The sequence below is a fragment of the Peromyscus leucopus genome, chromosome 7 (assembly GCF_004664715.2).
Source record: "Peromyscus leucopus breed LL Stock chromosome 7, UCI_PerLeu_2.1, whole genome shotgun sequence".
NCBI classification, from domain to species: domain Eukaryota; kingdom Metazoa; phylum Chordata; class Mammalia; order Rodentia; family Cricetidae; genus Peromyscus; species Peromyscus leucopus.
Genome location: NC_051069.1, coordinates 49,708,877 through 49,728,152, shown reverse-complemented (window position 1 = coordinate 49,728,152; position 19,276 = coordinate 49,708,877). Strand labels below are relative to the sequence as shown.

Here is a 19,276-nt window from a genome sequence, read left to right as displayed (position 1 = left end):
CCCGGATCCTCCAGCCCAGATCCTCCAACCCAGATCCTCCAACCCAGATCCTCCAACCCGAGTCTCTGTCCCCAGCCTAGCCTCATCCTTTTGTTTTTTAAACAAATTTAGCAGTGTGTGTGTGTGTGTGTGTGTGTGTGTGTGTGTAGTGAGTGTGTGTGTGTGTGTAGGTCAGAGGACAACTTTCAGGATTCAGGGCTCATCTTCCACCATGTGGATCCCAGGAATCGAACTCAGGTCGCCAGTCTTGAGAGGCAGACGCCTTTACCCATGAGCCATCTCCACCACAGCCCTGGTCTTATTCTTGTGCACCCCTTCACGACCCGGCTTGTGAAGAGTGCGAATCAGCCTGATTTAACCAATCAGGAATGGCTCTCGAGAGACCCAATTGCAAGATGCCCTGGAGATTGAGCCAATGAGAGAGCACACGCCGAAGGTGCTGCCGTGCTGGAGAGGGCAGGCCAATCAGAGTGGCCCACACAGAAGGGGCGGTGGCAGAGCAGGTTCCCAAGTGGCTCCTCTGGGGTTTGTGGAGCAACTCGGCTGCCGACGCAGGACCCCCAACCCAGACGATGGCCCACAACCGCCCGCCCTGCCCCCCGCGTTCCCTTCGGCTGGGAGTCAGTGTCTGCCGCCAAGCTACTTCCTGGGGCAAAGGCCCCACCGCGGTTCCCATGGAAACTGCTGGCTCCTATTGGGCGAGTAAAGAGAAGGGCTCTTGGAGCGCTTAGGCCAGCCCCGCAATTCTACCCCACGCTGATGTAGCCCCGAGTCCCAGGCGGAAATTGAGTCTTGTTGCCACCCCATCGGGACCAATCTGCTCGTGGTGCTGCAGGGCTCCCAGGGGCACGTGCCAGAGCTCGCGCCGTGCTCCCTTGGGTCACGTGGTGGCAACCACCCCGGGTCCGTCCACAGGGCTGGCGCACCACCTGGTGGTGGCGCCTTCTTCCCCAGGATCTCCCTGCACTCAGTGGGCCAGGTCCTGTTCCAGGCAGGACACACCTAGCCATCCTCCCACACAGGAATCGATTCTCTTTGTCACTTTGGCACAAGAGCAAAAGCCACTTCTTCAGGGAAGCCCCCTACCCCCTTAACCCAACCCTCACTCCATCCTCTGCCCAGCGCTTGTCCCAGTGTAGATGTCTCATTTGGGTGTCCCCAAGTGTGTGATAACTGTTTAGTTCCTCCCACGGTCCTCTGGGCCAGCAATCAATATTCTGAGATATGGGAGGTGTGGGCATCGGGATTCTGGTTCCCCACCCACCCTGTGGGAGCAGAGGCTAACAGGAAAGGTCCCTGTGTGCTACCCAAGGGCAGCCACCTCCAATCTAGCCTTGGTCAGGATGGGAACAGGTTAACTGGTCATAAAGGGGTGCCCAGCCCCCACAATTACTCAGGCCTGGGGAAGGACATCTCCTTCTTCACTTTAATCTCACTCTGTGCTCTTGACACAGTTCAGCAGTGCAGTCCCAGGTGCCAGCTCCGGGTGGGATGTGAGGGGGCAGGGTGGGGCACCTGCCCAGGGCGAGCGGGGAACGCCTCCTTCCGGCCTGCGGTTGGGGCAGCCCCAGTGGCTGTCTTGGGCTCTGACAGGCCTGGGCATGATGTCCAAGAGTACAAATAAATAGAGGCTGAGGTCCGTGGGCGCGGGCAGGTCAGGTGGGCTTGTGGTCCGGGTGGCTTTTGAGTGTGTGGAACTTGACGCTGTCCAGCTTCTCGAAGCGCTTGCCGCAGCGCTCACACGTGAAGTTGTACTGCACCTCTGCTGTGTGCTTCTTCATGTGCCAGTTGAGCGATGCCCGCTGCCGGCACTGGTACCCGCAAATTTCGCACCTGTGTGGCGGGAGGACGGCCCAGGGGCAGGTCACCACCGGCTGAGACTCCCCTGCAAGCCGCTCAGGTCCCCTCCCTCCCGAGCACCCCGACACTCACTGCAGGGGCGTCTCTCCAGTGTGGGTGCGCCGGTGTACCTCCAGATGGTTCTTCCTCTTGAAAGACTTGCCGCAGGTCTCACAAGTGAACTCTCGGACGCCTGGGGGTGGCAGCAGCCTCAGGACACTGCCCAGTAGAGGTGGCTGCAAGGAGCACGCTCCCCCCACCCCCCCACCCCTGAACTGTTGTCCGCTGGAATCATAGCAGGTAAGAGGGTTGTGGTTCCTGACCCAAGGTGCCGACTGCTAAGCTAAGCTGACCTGGAATGTGACCCATGTTGGGACTTGGGGCAAATGCACATGAAAACCAGTACGGGGTATAGGGATGTGGGGTTTCATGGTGCAGCCCAGGCCTCCTGAGCGTGGGATTTACACATGTGCATCACAGCTGGCCTGCGGGGGCCAGGGCCTGACCTGAGTGGATGATCATGTGGCGCCGCAGGTGGTTGGACAAATAGAACTTCTTGCCACAGCCAGGGTGAGGGCACACTTTGGTCTTTCCTTTTCGGTGCACCAGGTTGACGTGGTTCTAGGGGTGAGAGGGGCAGCAGTGGGTACCACGGGCCCACCTGGGGGCTCTTAAGATGGGAAGGCATGCAGGTAGCCGGGACAGTAGCCAGTCTGTCTAGACTGGAAAGTGGAAGGGGCACTCCAGTGTCCAGCTTGGACGGGAGCACTGGGCTCAAAGAGCAGCTTTACCAGTCCCAGCTCTGGGATCCAGTTAACCTTGGTAGGCTCCTGCTGCTAGCCCACGACACAGAGGAGGAAACTGAGGCTCAGAGGCAGAGTGGTTGGCTGCTGCCTCACAGATGCTGCACTGCCTGGGGGACTGGATTCATTTTGTTTCTTGTAATTTCATTCTTTAACCCATGACAACAGCCTGGGTGCTTACATGCTCAGCAGTTCAACGGTCTGCTGGTGCTGCCTTCTGTGTGGAGGATGAGGAAACCCTTGTCTGCCCCGGGGTATATCATCCACACCACAGAAGGCCAACTACAGGAAGATTTCTAGTTGTGTACGGATTTTGGGCTTCCATGCATGGCTGGCCCCTGGGACTTGGGTGGTCTTCCTGTGAAGACCGAGAGGGTGGTCTGGGGAGGCTGGTCAGGCCAGGTGGTTGTGTCTGCATGGGGAGGTGTGTGTGGGGGGGGGCTGAGGAAGCCAGATGTCCAGCAAGGCCAGCTAGGATGAAATGGGTTCATGGACGCAGGCCCTGCACCACTGACTTCCAGTAGGGCCCCCATGCAGCCACGTGGTCCAGGCCAGCTGGACCTAGCAACAGGGTGGCCTCACCTGGAAGCTGCTGAGAGCCACATACACTTGGCTGCAGCCCTCGTAGGGACAGTGGAACATCTCCAGCAGGCCATCAGCATCCATCACCCGTGACCGCTTACTCCGCCGTCTCCTGGAGAGGAAGGAGCCTGTGGCATCAGGGTGCCAGTCCCCGGTGGGCTATAAGCCTGCAGCTGCTCCTTACCCTGGTCCCACCCACCCATCCCAGCACCCACTTCTCTGGCTCCTTGGGGATCTCATAGATGATAGCTGACATGTCACTGCCATCCAGTTCTTCTCCATCCACATCTGCTTCTGCCTCTGCATTCTCGGGCATGGTGGCTGCCAGCTCTACCAGCTCTGGGGCTACTGAATCCTCTTTCTCCTCCTTGAGCGTATACAGGTCCTCCTTCTCTACGGGGGGACACGGGGCGGTGTCTGTGGGGATAAGGCTGTCAAGGAGCTCACTTTGAGGGCCACTCCTTCCCCTCTGCCATCCCTCCCAACCCCTTCCAGAGGCCACAGTGGCACCCCCAGACCTTTTTTGGTCTCAATGCTGGCTATGGAGGTCGTGTCCATGGTGCTGTGCTGGGTACCCTCGGGTTCCGTCTGTGTATAGGCTGCCACACCTTCCATCATGGCACAGGGTACCTCCTCACCCAGGCCACTGCTGGGAGTGCCACTGCCAGCAGTCACGTTGAGATGGATGCCCTCGGCTGTGAGGGTGTCATAGCCAGGACCAGCAATGATGATCACCTGGGAGCCAGGTACCATGCCTGACACTGGGCAGCTGGCCACCACCTCACCCAGTGCCTCCTGGGGCATGTTCTCAAAGAGGGTGCCAGGGCCGGTGCCCATTTGCATGGGCACAGGCACACACACCACCGTCTCCAGGGCCTCAGGCCCACTGCTCGCGGGGTTCTGGCCCAGAGGGGTGCCCTGCTCAGCCAGGCTCTCCACGTGGTGGACATCAAAGGGATGTGGACTCCTTCCTGAGTGATCAGCCCACTGCTGCCGGGGGGGCTGGCAGGGGTGACTGCAGCAGCAGCTGAGGCTTTGGCCGGTTGGGCCTCAGGCGGCTCATCCGAGTCAGAGCTGGAGCTAGAGCTGGAGGAGTCAGAGCTGCCAGCCACCAGGCCATTGCCCACTGCAGAGAGAGGGAAAGGGACAGTTATTAGTTGGGGAGATGGCTCGGACTCAAGTGCTTGTTTTACAAAAACAAGGACCCCAGTTCTATCCCCAGAATCCATGTATGGGAGCTAGAAAGATGGCTCAGTGCTTAAGAGTCCTTACTTGGAGAGGACCAGGGTTCAGTTTCCAGCACCCATGTGGTGGCTAATTCAGTCTCTAATACCAGTTGAAGGAGATTTGACACCCTCGCCTGGCCTCCATGAGTACTGCACACATGTGGTGTATTTACATACATGCAGGCTAAACACTCATACACATAAAATAAAAACAAATCTTTACATTTCTGTGTGTGGACTGTTGGGGTGCTTTGGTGGTTAAAGGCACGTGCCTGCAAGCCTGCCTACCCGAGTCTGGTTCCTGGAACCCCGTGCGGTGGTATGAATGAGAAATGCTCCCACAGGCTCGGGCATTTGAACACTTGGTTCCCAGTTGGTGGCGCTGTTTGGGGGGCGGTTAAGTTGTGTAGCTTTGCTGAAGGAAGTGCATCACTAGGGGCAGGATTTGAGGTTACGCAGCCTCCCTTGTTTTCAATTTGCCCTCTCTGCTTGTGTTTGTAGTTGGGTATATGAGCCCAGCCCCCTGCTCGGCTGCCATGCCTCCTTCCCACCAGATGGACTCTTACACCTCTGGAACTATAAGCCACAATAAATTCTTTCCTTTGGTCATGGCGTTTTATCACAGCAACAGAACAGTAACTAATACACTACAAAGGTGGAGAGAGAAAATCAACCCCACAAAGTTGTCCTCTGACCTCCACACATGCTCTGTGGCTGCATGTCTCCCCATGAGCCACAGACACCACACACACATGCTACATACACATGTGACTAATAACAAGTGAAACAATTTTAAAATGTCAGGTCAAGCTTGGTGGGACACAGGTGTAGGCTCCCCACCCCTGGCACTGGCGAGGCAGAGATACAAGGACCCCTGGGGTTCACTGATCAGACAGTCTAGCCTAATTGGTGAGCTCCAGGCCAGTGAGAAAGCCTGTCTCAAAGAGGAAGATGACACTTTTGAGGATGACACCCAAGGTTATCCACCGGCCTCCACCCACACATACAGGTGAACACACACACACACACACACACACACACACACACACACACACACACACCTGGGGGCGTGCAGTTAGTGGTGGTGGCAGTAGCAGCAGCTGGAATCTATGTCACCAGGAACTAGGAACTGTGACTTTCAGGTCCCTGTGCCACCTGACCTGGCGGGCTGGGTCAATCACTGGTCTCTTTTCCAGCTCTCACACTGCTCTCCCTTGGTCTCTCTGGCTTGTTTTATGTTGTTTTGAGATAGGGTCTTACTATGTATCCCTTGCTGGAAATACAGATGGAGACCAGGCTGGCCTCAAACTCACTGAGATCCGCCTGCAGCCTCTGCCTCCTGAGTGCTGGGATCAAAGGCGTCATCACCACCCAGCATCAGCACTCTGATTCTTACACTAGTTAGAGTCATGTCAAATGCTCAGGTCCTCTGCAAGAGCATTTCAACTAATTCCATAGGATTCCGAGACAATCCACCTGGGGCAAGCTTCTAATCCATTAAGTCAAGGCTCTGTCACCAGACTGTCTACTCTGATGCCCATGGAAAGTCCTGGACCACCCTGGGTGTCTTTCTGTCCAGATATCAGTTGGGTGTTCCATGATGCCACTCTCAGGTGCCATGGCTTGCTGGGATGATTCATGGAACTCTAGAAGTTCTCCCTTTTGTCTGCTTATGATCACAACTTTATTATGAGGTTATAATTATCAATGATCAGGAGAAAGCAACTCTGGAGTCACAGCACCCAGTTCCTGGTGACAGATTTCAGCTTCTGTACATCTCCGAGAGAGCTTCCATCTCAGCACCATGCCACCAGGGGCCTTCTGCTCAAGAGCCATGTGTGCCTGTGTGTGTGTGTGTGTGCGCGTGTGTGGAGGCCAGAGGTGGACGTCTGGTGTCTTCTTCAATCTCTCCTCCTTATTATTTTGTATTTCTCACATTTATTTATTTGCATATGGTGTCTGTGTGGAGGCCAGGGGATTACTTGCAGGAGTTGGCTCTTTCCCCCCACCATGTGGCTCCTGAGGATAGAACTCTGATCATCTGGTTTGGCAACAAGCACCTTTACCTGCCGAGCCATCTCACTGGCTGGCACTCAGCTTTTCTGGGGGTGCTGGGGACCCACACTCATGTTCATGCTCCTGTATAGCAAGCATTTGATTGACTGAGCTATCTCCCCAGCCTCAGAAGAGCTCTGACCAAATGTTCAGCCCCTCCCCGATGGGTGGGTGTTTGGCTTACATCTTACCTCCAGTCCTGTGTTTGGGCTTTTAGATGTCTAGTCCCCATCCAGCAACTATGTAGGTGTGGGACCCAGAACCACCTAACTGGCAGAGATTGAGCGGTATTCCAAAGAGCTCCTTGTTAAAGTGGCTCCATATGAATTACAAAAACCACTGCTATCAGGGCTGCAGAGATGGCCCGGCTTAAGGTTAAAGAGCACTTGCTGTTCTTCCAGAGGACCCCAGTTTCATCCCCAGGAAGCTCTCAACAGCCCTAGGAGATCTGATGCCCTCTTCTGGCACATGCACACACACGTAGGTGTGCATATATACATACATACCGATGAAGTAAAAATAATCAAGAAACTACTCATTGTGTTAGTTTACAAACACTGCAAAACCTTCCTCCATTGAGGAAATTCTAAAGATTTTAGAAGTTTGTTCAAAGGGGATTGCTTCTAGAACTCCAAGCTGACATTGAAATTTTCAGAAGCTCAAATCCCGTATATGAAATGCAGTATTTGGGGGCTGGAGAGATGGCCCAGTGGCTAAGAACACTGGCTGCTCTTGCAGAGGACCTGAGTGCAGTACTCAGTACCCGTGTGGTGTGCACAATTGCCTATATAGATCTGAGACCTTCTGGCCTTTCCAGGTACTGGACACCCATGTGGTGCACATATGTATGCCGGCAAACACTCACACTCATACTGTTCGTTTTTAGACAGAGTTTTTCCTAAGTAGCCCTGGCTGTTCTGAAAGTCACTCTAGAGACCAGGCTGCCCTCGGTCCTGCAGAGATCTACCTCTGTCTCCCAAGTGTAGGGATGTGCATCACCATGCCTAACTTACATAACCTTTTAAATGTAGTATTTGCTGTAGATGTTGCTCGGGTGGTACAGTGCTTGCCTAGCACACACACACACACAAAGTTCTGGGTTCCATCTCAAGCACTGCATAAACAGGGTATGGTGCTGTAATTCCAGCGGTTGGGTGGTGAGGCTAGACTATCAGAAGTTCAAGATCATCCCTGGCTATATAGTGAATTCAAGGCCAGTCTGGCATACATAAGAACCTGTCTCAAAAAATAAGCAGGGCCAACAAGATTGCCCAGTGAGTAAAACCACTTGCCGCCACGCCAGGACTGAGGATCTGAGTTTGATCCCCAGGACCCCATGGTGGAAGGGTGAGCACCAACCCCCATGAAGTTGTCCTCTGATATTCACATAAGTGCCACGCCACACGGTCCTTCCAACAAATAAATGTAATAAAAATTAAACAAATAAAACAAACCTTCACAGAGCCTATACACACTCTTCATTTGCCTTAAATAATTGATAACACCTGACACAATACAAATTACTCTTTCTATACTGTATTGTCTCAGAAGCAAACAAACAAAAGGAAACGGAAGGAAGCAAGGATTTAGCATCTCAAGAAACCAGAAAGGAAAAGGCACCCAAAATAAAAGAGGCCTGTACTGTAGTGTGTGGGGAGTGAGCTCACGTATGTGGACCTTGCCCCATGTGCATTGAGTATGGAACCACAGGTTTGTGTATATGTGTGTTTGTGTGTCTGCATATGTGTGCACATGTGTACAGATACATGTGGAGGTCAGAAGCTAAGTTTGGGTACCTTCCTCAGTCACTCTCTACCTACCTTATTCATAGATTTTAACTTTACTTTGAATCAAGAGTCTCAGTATGTAGTCCTCGCTGGCCTAGAACTTACTATGTAGACCAGGTTGGCCTTGAACTCACAGCGATCCCGAGTGCTGGAATTAAAGATGTGTGCTATCATATCTGGTTCCACTTTTTTTTTTTTTTTTTTTTTTTTTTTTGTTTTTTGAGACAGGGTTTCTCTGTGTAGCTTTGCGCCTTTCCTGGAACTCACTTGGTAGCCCAGGCTGGCCTCGAACTCACAGAGATCCGCCTGCCTCTGCCTCCCGAGTGCTGGGATTAAAGGTGTGCGCTACCACCGCCTGGCTTCCACCTTATTTTTGGAGACAGAGTCTCTCCTTCAATTTGGAGTTCCATTTTGGCTAGGCTGGCTGGTCCGTGAGCCGTGGGGAGTCTCCTGTCTGATCTCCCCCCACTAGGATTACAGAGCACGCCATGACACCTGTTTGGTTTGATGTGGTGCTGGGAACTGAACTCATGTCCCCTGCCTGCACAGCCAGTACTTCCCCAGCTCAGCCACCACCCTAGCCCCTGAACTGTATCGGCTTCTATGACACCATAGGCTATACCAGTGGCCTGGTGACCCTATGCATTCATGGGGAGCTGGGCCTCCCTACTGAGCCCCAAGATCTTGGTACTGCACCCTCTGCCCCCCCATCTCCGAATCCACCCAGGGACACTGGGTCCTGCCCACTAGCCTTCCTCCCAGCAGAACTATGCTGCTCACAGGTGGTCCTGCCTCACAGGGTGGCAGTTCTGTCCTTCCTGTGGCTCAAGCCAACGTCCTGGGGCTATCCTTGACTTTCTCTCACACCCACTTCCAATCTGTCAGCAAAACCTGCTGGGACTGCATCCAAAATCCATCCACCCACAGCCCCAACTGCCCCTCCTCAATCCCTACAGATGCTGGTCATGGCATCAGCATCCCTGCAACAGGAGCAGCTTCGTCCCCCAGTTCCTAATCTGCTCATCACTTCCTGCCAAGACAGGCCAGCTCTTCCTCCTGTACACACATACCCTGCTGGTCGCATCTCCTATGATATGGCCCAGCTCCGGTTCCAGCCAATGGAGCAGCAGATATGGTTTCCCTTGGGCCTACCTACCCCACCCCCACCCCCACGCCCTACCATCCATCCAGGCAGGCCCAGGAGGAGGCTAGAGCCACAGGACCAAAGAACCTGACTCCTGAGGTACAAGATGGCAAGTGGGTTAGGAGTGTGTCAGCTCATCGACTTTCCCAGGGAGGCACCCTGATCACCTGTCTCAAGCCCCCTTCCAGAACATTTGATGATGTACTTGCTTATTTTGTTTATTGTCTGCTTCTGCTCTAGAAGAGAAATGCCACAGAGGGGCCAGAGAGATGGCCCAGCAGTTAAAAGCATATACTGCTGTTGCAGACGTTCAGTCCCAACACCCATGTCTGAAAGTTTACCACCTGTAACTCTAGCTCCAGGGGATCAAAGATCTGTAGCCTCCTTGAGCGCCTGCACTCATATGCACACACACATGTTCACACACCAAGGAGGCCCATGGGCAGAGCACCCCTCCCACTCCCAGGCCACTAAGCCAAGGCCCGGCATCTCAGTCGGGTATTTGCTACTAAATTCCACACACAAAGACTGAAGGGATGGGAGCCAGGAGTGACTGGGACTTTGACTATGCTCGTAACACAACTGAGGCATGCCACGGCTCCAGAGCTTGGACTGGTACCTGCCTGCAGTTGTGTGCATGGCCTGCCTTCACAGCACCACTCTGGGCCCCAGAATCACTCTGGTGCCAGCCCAACTGGCACTGGAGCTGTTTACTAAGAACACAGACCCAAAGGGTAGAGGAAGCTTTGTTTTGTTTTTAGCTTCTTAGTGGCCCTTGAGGTATGGTTATGGTTGGCTAAGTGTTCCCCAAAGGCTCCTGTTCTAAAGACATGCTTCCCAAAATGGCACCATTAGAAAGTGGTGGAGCCTTTAACAGGCAGCTGAGCCTGAGGACTCAGGTCACAGGGGGCCCTAAAGGAAACGGTGGGACCTCCGCCCCTCTGGCTTTCTCTGGCAGAGGCTGTGGTGCGTGGCTCTTTCCTGCAGGCATGGCCGCTGCTGCTATCCCTGAGCATCAGGTCCCAACAGTGCCAGAACTCTGGAACCTAGGTAAGCCTTCTCTTTTTCTACGTGGGTTGTTCTGGGCATTCAGTATAGTGACAGAAAGCTGACTCACACAGGCATGCAGACACCATCCTGGTTCGAGGGCCACAGGGTAGCTGGGAAGAGGAACAGGCCTTCCTGCCACCTACGACATCTTAGCTCCCAGCAAGTCCCTGAAGGATTTGTAATCACACCAGGCCTGGGGCACCAGTCCCTGACCCCAGCTTCTAAGGAGACGAGGCAGAAAGATCGCTACTGCAAGGCCTACTGGCATTAGAGAGTGAATTCAAATTGTGTGGGTAACTTGGTGCTCCATCCCTGGCTCCCAAAAGGCTCAAGGGCAGAATGCTTGCCTATCACCTGTGAGGCTCTGGGTTCCACCCCAAGCACCAAACATGAAAACCAACATCTGTGTGCAGCTGGACTTCACAGCTCCAGCAGAAGGTTCTCAGGCTGACTCTTGAGAGGTGGCAAGACCACCCCAGGCATGGCCAAGGTAGGGAGAGGTGCTTGGTGGGGAGGCCAGGGCAGGAGCAAAGACGCTTCCTTACCCCTGCCTGGGCAGACATGGCTAATGAACCACAGGACCCGTTCCCAACAGTCCAATTGTGGAGGTCAGTGTTGGCCCTGGGATGACACCATCATAGCCTAAGAAGGTACCAGATAGACCAGCCCCGTCCTCCTGGGCTTCCTCAAGGGCTCCAGAGCAGGACAAATGACAGGGTTATGGGGAGGAGTCAGATGGCCCAGGTAGGGCCTCCAGTGGCCCACACTGAGGGGACAGGTGCTAATCACAAAGCACAGGGCGCCTGCTCTAGTAGACTGAATGTAACTGGCCTCATCAGCTCATAGGGAGGGGCACTATTAGGAGGTGTGGCTTCGTTGGAGTGGGTGTGGCCTTGTGTCACTGTGGGGATGGGCTTTGAGGTCTCATATATGCTCAAGCCACGCCCAGTGTCTCGGTCTACTTCCTGTTGCCTTGGATCAAGATGTAGAACTCTCAGCTCCTTCTCCAGTACCACGTCTGCCTGCACACCACCATGTCCCACCATGGCAATAGTGGACTAAACCTCTGAATTGTAAGCAACCCCAATTAAATGCTTTCCTTTATAAGAGTTACCGTGGCCATGTTGTCTCTTCACAGCAAGAGAACCCTAACTAAGACACCTGCCCTCTGGAGACTAGCCGAGGCCCAGCAGGGTGGCTGTGGGTGTGGGGCCCACCAGGAGTACTTCTCATCTCAGCTTCCCCTCAGCCAGCTGGGATGCCACCTGCTTGGTGATGCCTGCCAGCACAGACTTAGCGCGATGACTGACCCCACCCTCAGGCCTGCCGCAGCACTTGGCAACTGGCCCTAGAGCCCTGGTCAGTCATGCCAAGTCCTGAGGCAGCTAGCATGCAGCGTCCTCACTGCCCACACCAGGATGTTCCTGGGCATTCCTGAGGGTCCCTTTCAGCCTCCATGGGCAGCTAGCCCAGTGTGACTTGTGTGGGACAGGAGAGGGAGGGAGGGGATAGAAGATGCGACAGATCCAGGGACGACAGTGGGAAGGAAACAGAAGATCACAGACAGGAAAGAAGCTTGAGTGTGGCCCAGGTCTGTAATCCTAGCTACACGGGATGCTGGGAAGGATTTCAAGTTCAAATTCAAGGTTTACTTGAGCTACAGAGAGTTCAAAGTCAGCTTGGGTAACTTGGTGAGACCTTATCTCAAAACTAAAAAGAGGGCTGGAAGGGGCCAGAGGGATGGCTCAGAGGTTAAGAGTACTGATTGCTCTTCTAGGGGACCAGGGTTCAATTTCCAGCACCCATATAGTAGCTCCCAACCTCCTGTAACTCCAGTCCCAGGGAATATAAAACCACTTCTGGCCTCTAAAGGCACTGTGATACACAGACACACACAAGCAAAAACAATACACATAAAAGAAAAAGTGGGAAAACATTTGAAGGGCTGGAAAAAGGGAGTGGGGCTGAGGATGTGTGGCTCAGTGGAAGAGCATGGGCCTAGGGTCTTTCAGGGCATACCCAAGTGGCAGAACACCTGCCTAGAATATACCAGTGAGGGGTTAGGTTTGTGTGCACATCTGTAATCCTAGTACTTGGTACGCTGAGGTAGAAGGAATGTCTGAAACTCCAGACCAGCCTGGGCTACAGAGAGACACCCTGACTTAAGAAAAGCCAACAGGACTGAGTGTGGGGGGCATACCTTAATTCCAGCACTCAAGACGCAGAGGCAGGCAGATTCGTGAGCTCAAAGCCAGCATGGTCTAAAATAGCAAGTTCCAGGCCAGCCAAGAACAAATGAAAAAAATGCATAAAATATTTAAAACAAAACCAAAACTAGTAACCCAGCTAATGAGAACAAAGGGGGGTGAGAAGAAGGGCGAGGTGGGAAGAGAGCTGAGAGAGACGAGGAAATGAAAAGGTTGTTAGTACACAGGAGGACAGCAACAGCATTCTGCTCAGCTTGGCAGGGACTCACAGACTGCAAGTCTGCAAAGGGCCAGGCCAGGCCAGGCTGACTGGACTCTGCCGGCTCCGAGGCTGAGGGCAGTCAGGGCTGCTCCACCCGGGAGAGTGCAGAGGCGCATGCCCGCCTGCTACTTCCCGTGTCCCTGCCCTGAAGACTCACCTTTGTCACTGTCGGGCTCTGAGTCGCTGAGGGGCTTGAGCGGAGAGTGCAGGTCCTGGAAGTAGCGGTGGCCAGCTTCACACTGCCACACGGCCGTCGTGTAGAGGCCGAAGGTAGGGTCGAGCTCAGCCAGGTGGGGCTCATACGGGCACCGGTGTCTGTGGTCCTCATACCAGATCACCACGTTCTTCAGGCAGTTCACGTTGCGCCTCCGCCCTGTGGACACAGGGTCCAGGTGGACGTGAGGACAGGTGCTCCATCCCCCGGGGCCAACAGTCCCCACAGTCCGAGACAGCCTCTTGACTCCCACTCCCACTTAGCAGAAGAGGAAACTGAGGCTTGGAGAGGTGACACAACCTAGAGACAACTGGGACCCAGAGAGCCAGCTCCTGTCCTGGCCGAGTGACGTCACACAGAAAGTGGAGACTGGCACATGCTAGAGGCAAAATAGTTGTTAGCTGGTTCTTTTCCCTTTAAAAAAACAGAGCTTCATTATGTAGCCCAAGATAGCTTTGAACTCCGAGATCCGCCTGCTCCTGTCTCCCCAGTGCTGGGATTAAAGGTGTGCGCCACTGCTCAGCTTTTATCTGTTTCTTTTGGGATTCAAGATGTGTGCCCTCACACTGCCATCTACAGCCACAAGGGGGAGCCAGGAGAGCAGGGCATGGCCCCTCTCAGCTCAGAATCCACTGGCTACCACCTCAAAAGGGGAAGGAGAGAAGGCCAAGGCGGCTAGCAAGGCTATACAGTGTGTCAGGTCCCATGCCCTCCCTCTCTCTCTCTCTCCCTCCCTCCCTCCCTCCCTCCCTCCCTCCCTCCCTCCCTCCCATCCTCCTCTTCTCTTTACTCCCTCCAGCACATGGCCCCCTAGCTGTCCTTCAAATGAGCTGGGTTCGGTCCTGTCTCAGCCTTTGCACAGGCTGTACCCTAATCCTGCAGTAACAGCCTTGCTCAGGGCCTTCATTCAGAGATCGCTCCACATGTACCCTCCACTCAGAAACCATGCTCTCCAGAGTCTCTCAGCTAACTTTGGTTTGTTTCTAACAGCACAAAGAGGCTGCCTGTGGCTGTCTCCTCAGATGCCTCTTGTCTGTCTCCCCCACTAGACTGACAGCCCCACGAAGGCAGAGACGTCACAGTTTTGCTTCCCTGGGGCTAGTTAGGGTAAGAACTCACCAGACATGGTGAGGGTGCTGGAGGGTGGCAAGAGAGGAGCCAAACAGCCTGCATCAGATCTTGGCTTGGTCACAGTCTGGCTGGGCAGCTCTAAGTGAGTGGCCAGGGCAGAACCAGGATTCCACCTGTGGCAACTGCCACAGGGGCAGGAGGGGCAAAGAGGTCACGAGGGCACACAGCAAGGTTAGGGCCTGTGAGAGGATGATGGGGCAAGGCTGGAAGGGAGAGGCGTTCGGGCCGAGGGAGTGTGCCCATGAGAACCACGTCAGTGACATGGACTTCAACAGCGGCTCCACTGCCAGCCTGCACTCCCTAGCCCTGGGTGGTTGCACAGTTAAGACCGTTCACTTGCCTCTGCCTCCAAGAGCTCATGTGCCAGAGCTGCGAACGGGAATGGCTACGCATGCCTGTAATCCCATGAGACAGGGTGACTTTGACTTTTGAGGCTAGCTGGGTTACACAGTAAAACTGGCCAGAAAAAAAGATAGTTCGGTGGTAAGTGACTTGCTACCAAGCCTGACCCACCTGAGTTAGATACTCAGGACCTATGTGGTAGAAAGCAAGAACCAACTCCCATAAGGTGTTCCGACTTCACCCCTGCGATGTGCACACATGTGCATGCGCACACCCAAAAGAATAAACAAATGGAAAGGAATGTTTTCATTAGGAGCTGGGGATGTGGCTTAGTTGTACGGCACAAAACTGGGGGTTCATCACTGGCACCACGTGAACTGTACTTGTGGCACACCCAATCAGCCTAGCATTTGTGGGATAAAGGCCAGCCTCTGCTGTAGAATGAGTTTGAGGTTAACCTGAGCTACACTGAAACCCATGTATCAAAAAGGAAGCAGAGCAGGACTCATTGCGACCAGGTGGTTCCCTCTTGGACCACCTGGCTGGGCATGCTAGAGATCGGCAGCCTAAAGATTTGGCAAGGCACTGAGGTCACGCTGGCTGGGGCCTGTTCAGGGTCAACCCATCTGGCACCTAACACACTCTGCCTCGAGCAGGCAGGGCAGGGGCTGGCTCTTCACCCGTGCAGCAAAGGGACAAGGATGGCGACTTGTAGGCTATGGTCTGTGTATGCTCCCCCCTGCCCCCTGCCCCCCACTGCAGCTCCACTTACTTTTCTTCCGCTTTGGCTTTTTGGGGACTTGCTCCCAAGGCTTCCTGCAACACAGAGAGGTGGTGAGGGTGAATTTGGGGCTCAAGTCCTGGCCTGGTAGAAACGACAGCAGTTCATCTGCTCTGGGATGGAGTCTGAACTTCTGCTGTCCTGTTCCCGTTCCAGCAGTTCTTGGTTGGGTACCTGCCCCTGCCAGGAGCCCTGAATGGAGGCTTCTTACCATTACTTAACTCAGAGAACACTAGCACTCAGAAGGTCCCTGGCAGATGGGATGTAGAAGAGTTGGGGGAAGGCTAGGAGGGCCCCCTGGTTCCTACCCCGTGGGAGCACATGCCCTGTATTCAGAGTCAGCCTCTGTACCCACAAACTTCACCAACCATCAGTTGACAATATCAGTCAGAAGCGGTAGTGCACACCTGTCTCCCCAGCACTTAGAGAGCAGGCGTGGGAGGATCATGAACTTGAGGCCAGTCTGGACTATATCAAGAAGTCAAGGCCAGCTTAGGTTGTAGGTAGAGGGAAACCCTGTTTCAAAAAGCAAGATAAAGAAAAAATAATAGGAAGAAAATATTGGAGCACATGCCTAGCATGCACAAAGCCCAGGGTTCCTTTCCCTGAACTAAATAAACCCTGTGGTAGCTCATGCCTATAATTCTAGCACTCAAGAGGTAGAGGCAGGAGGATTATTACAAGTTCCTCCTTCCTGGCCTCCCTGTGCCTGCTCTCACTCTTCATGCTTCAGTGTAAGATCTTGATCTTCAAAATAATGTGTTACACTCACTTATTTACAGAGGTAGGGAATGCATAGTGCTTGTGCATGGAGGAGAGGAGGACTCGCAGGAGTCAGTTTTCTTCTGCCACATGTGTCCTGGGATCAACTAAGGTCATGCGGCTTGGGAGCAAATGCCTTCCTCTGAAGGGCTGTGATTACAAACACGCAATGAATCTGGAGCGTCATGCATGGAAGGCGAGATGCTGACGTGTGCGTGTATGTACGTGTGTAAGCGCCCTCGTGTGTGTGTGTGTGTGTGTGTGTGTGTGTGTGTATATGTGTGTGTGTGTGTGTGTGTGTGTGTGTGTGTGCTTGAAAGGCTGGGGTGGGACCCCGAGCTTTTCACATATTAGGTACTCCACCCCTTGCTCCTGGTTGATCACTGCCCACAGAATCAAAGTGGGTTTTTTTGTCTGTTTTGTTTTTTCTTTTTGAGACAAGGTCTCTCTGTGTGACCCTGGCTATATCCTGGAACTCAATATGTAGACCAGGCTGGCCTCAAACTTAGAGAGCTCTATCTGCATCTGCCTCCAAAGTGCTGGGATTAAAGGCGTGTGGCACTATGGCTGGCTAACTTTTTAAATGATTTTATCATTTCATGTGCATAATTTTTTGCCTGCATTTATCTCTGTACCATGCATATGCCTGGTGCCCATGGAGGTAAGAAGAGGCACTGCATCCCTTGGACTGGAGTTCTAGATGGCTGCAAACCACAATGTGGGTACTTGGAACCAAACCCAGTTCCGACAAGTGCTCTTAGCCACTGAGGCACCCTCTGCAGCACCCAGAGTCAGACAGATGAGTGCAAACAAGAGTAGAACAAGACACACTGTGAATCGAACCCTTTCTAAGCTCTGCATTTTTATTTTGTATTTTATTTGAGACAGGGTTATCATGACAAAGCCCTGACTGGCTAGAGCTGTCTGTGCAGACCAGTAGAGTTAATATCAAAGAATCAGGTATTCACAGCGCGTCAGCTGACTGGGGAGGTTGAGGCATCAGCTGGAGTTCCAGGCTGAGCTTTCTCCCCATGGCTATGGACAAGCAGTAGGAAGCTCTGTGGGAAGCACTCCCCCTTCCCGCTATTCTTAAGGGCTTTTTCACTCTTGGGCAGCTCTGCCATTTTCTTCTCTTCCTGTGTCTGATTAGAGGGCCCACCCTACCCCAGACAAAGGGTGTTGGAGGGCACTGAGACAAGCAGGCCTGGGTCTCAAATATGAGGGGGGCATCCATACTTCCAGAGCCAGCTTCTCAGTATGGGCAAGCAGCACATGTCCATTTACCAACATATGAACAACTACGGTGTGGTGAAACATTTATGCTCCGAGTTGGATCCCTAGAACACACATGGTAGGAGAGGACCAGCTCCACACGGCTGTTCTCTCATCTCCACCTGTGGGGCTACATACATCACACACACACACACACACACACACACACACACACACACACACACAATATTACAATCTTAAAAGAACCCTCATGCCAAGCCTGGTGCATGCCTTTAGTCCCCGCATGAAGGATGCTGAGACGGGCAGATCTTTGAACTCGAGGCCAGCCTGGTCTACAGAGCGAGTGCCAGGACACCCAGGGCTACACAGAGAAACCCTGTCTCGAAAAACCAACCAATAAACAATTAATTAAGCCCGTAAGCCCCTTGGCTCCTGGGGAGCAACTCTGCCCAGGGAAAGTCGGACAAAAAAGAAGTTCCGAGTTAACTGTCCTTTTCAAAGTCTTCAGGGTGAGAAGGAGCAGGATAGGTGGAGTTTTCCCTACTGACACTGTAGGTAGCTCCTGACAAGACAGTTGAAACAAAAGGCTGGCTGGAGAGAGAGCTCAGTGGTTAGGACCGCTTTCTGCACCGGTTTGGTTCCCAGCACCCACAGGGTGGTTCCCAACCACCCGTAACTACAGTTCCAGGGCATCTGACACCCGCTTCTGACCTCCGCAGGCAGCACGTGGTACACATGCACACATGCAGGCAAGGTGTCCACACACACACACCAGGGTGCCCAGCGCCTTTGCAGACACACACCTCTGAGAGGCCCCCGCCGAGGCCAGCGAGGGCGGGGCCGACCCCAGGATGGACCAGTCAGCGCTCCGGGGGCGGGCAGAGGGGCGGGGCAAGGCTTGCATTGGCTAGTCAGCAGGCGGGGGCGGTGCGCGAGGGGTCCGGGCCGCCGGAGCGGGAGACCCGGGCCTGCTTGGCGGCCGGGGGCGGGGCCTCGAGCTCGGGGGCGGGGCCGCGCTCTCCCCGCCTCCCCTCCTACCCTCCCTCTCCCGGCCCCGCGCCCCCTCACCCGTGGCGGCCGCTACGCTGGCCGCGCTCCAGCGAAATGAGGTAGGCAGCGAGTTTGGCGTCGCTCCAGCCGCTGCGCCGTCTCAGGTCCACCCAGGGGCCGTGCGCCTCGCCCAGGTACACGCGCCGCACGTCGTACTTCTTCCGGGACTCGAGCCGCCTCCGGGCCCGGTCCGACTCTGTGAGCCGCGGCCGGCCCCGCGCCTTTCGGCCCGCCGCGCCCTCTTCTGCCGCCGCCTCCCCGCCTGCGCCCGCCTCCGCCTCCGCCCCGGGCTCTGGAGCCCGCTCCGCCATCCCCCCCACCCTGGTTACCGGCCTCCCCCGTTGTTAGGAGCCCCGACCGGAAGTGGCGCGCCTAGTCCGCGCCGCCGGGAGATTTCTCACAGGTTCTTCACTGCCCGCGGCGCCAAACGGGGACAGCTAGCCGGAGCTGCGCATGCGCGGGCCAGAGGTACACTCCAGTTACCCTGCTCCTTGGGAAGTGGAGGCTGCAGGATCCGGGAGCTCAAGGTTATCCTCCGCTGTCTCCTGAATTCTAGAGCATTACCCTATCTTAAAGGTTTTTTATAAAAGGCCAGTAAGATGATCGCGGGTAAGAGCGATTGCCGCCAAACCCGACAATCCCAGTTCCATTTGCGGGACTCAAAAGGGTGGAAAGCCAGAACCAACTCCAGCAAGTAGTCTTATGACCGCCACACACCCCTCCCACACATAAATACATAAACGGAATTTTTAAAGAGAGAAATAAAAAAGGAGGGTCCCAGGACGGTCAAGCCAGACGAGCTCATGCA

General features: G+C 54.3%; 1 protein-coding gene across 1 annotated transcript; it reads right to left on the bottom strand.

Annotated features, from left to right (window-relative positions):
- Positions 1-1,412: 1,412 nt before the first annotated feature.
- Positions 1,413-19,201, bottom strand: Znf653 (zinc finger protein 653). The gene is given in 10 exon segments (XM_028872522.2): positions 1,413-1,833; positions 1,933-2,032; positions 2,346-2,460; positions 3,225-3,336; positions 3,440-3,641; positions 3,743-4,183; positions 4,186-4,350; positions 13,113-13,328; positions 15,415-15,458; positions 18,487-19,201. Coding segments are annotated over 10 exon segments (1,866 nt in total). The 5' UTR covers positions 18,780-19,201; the 3' UTR covers positions 1,413-1,655.
- Between the last annotated feature and the right edge of the window lie 75 nt (positions 19,202-19,276).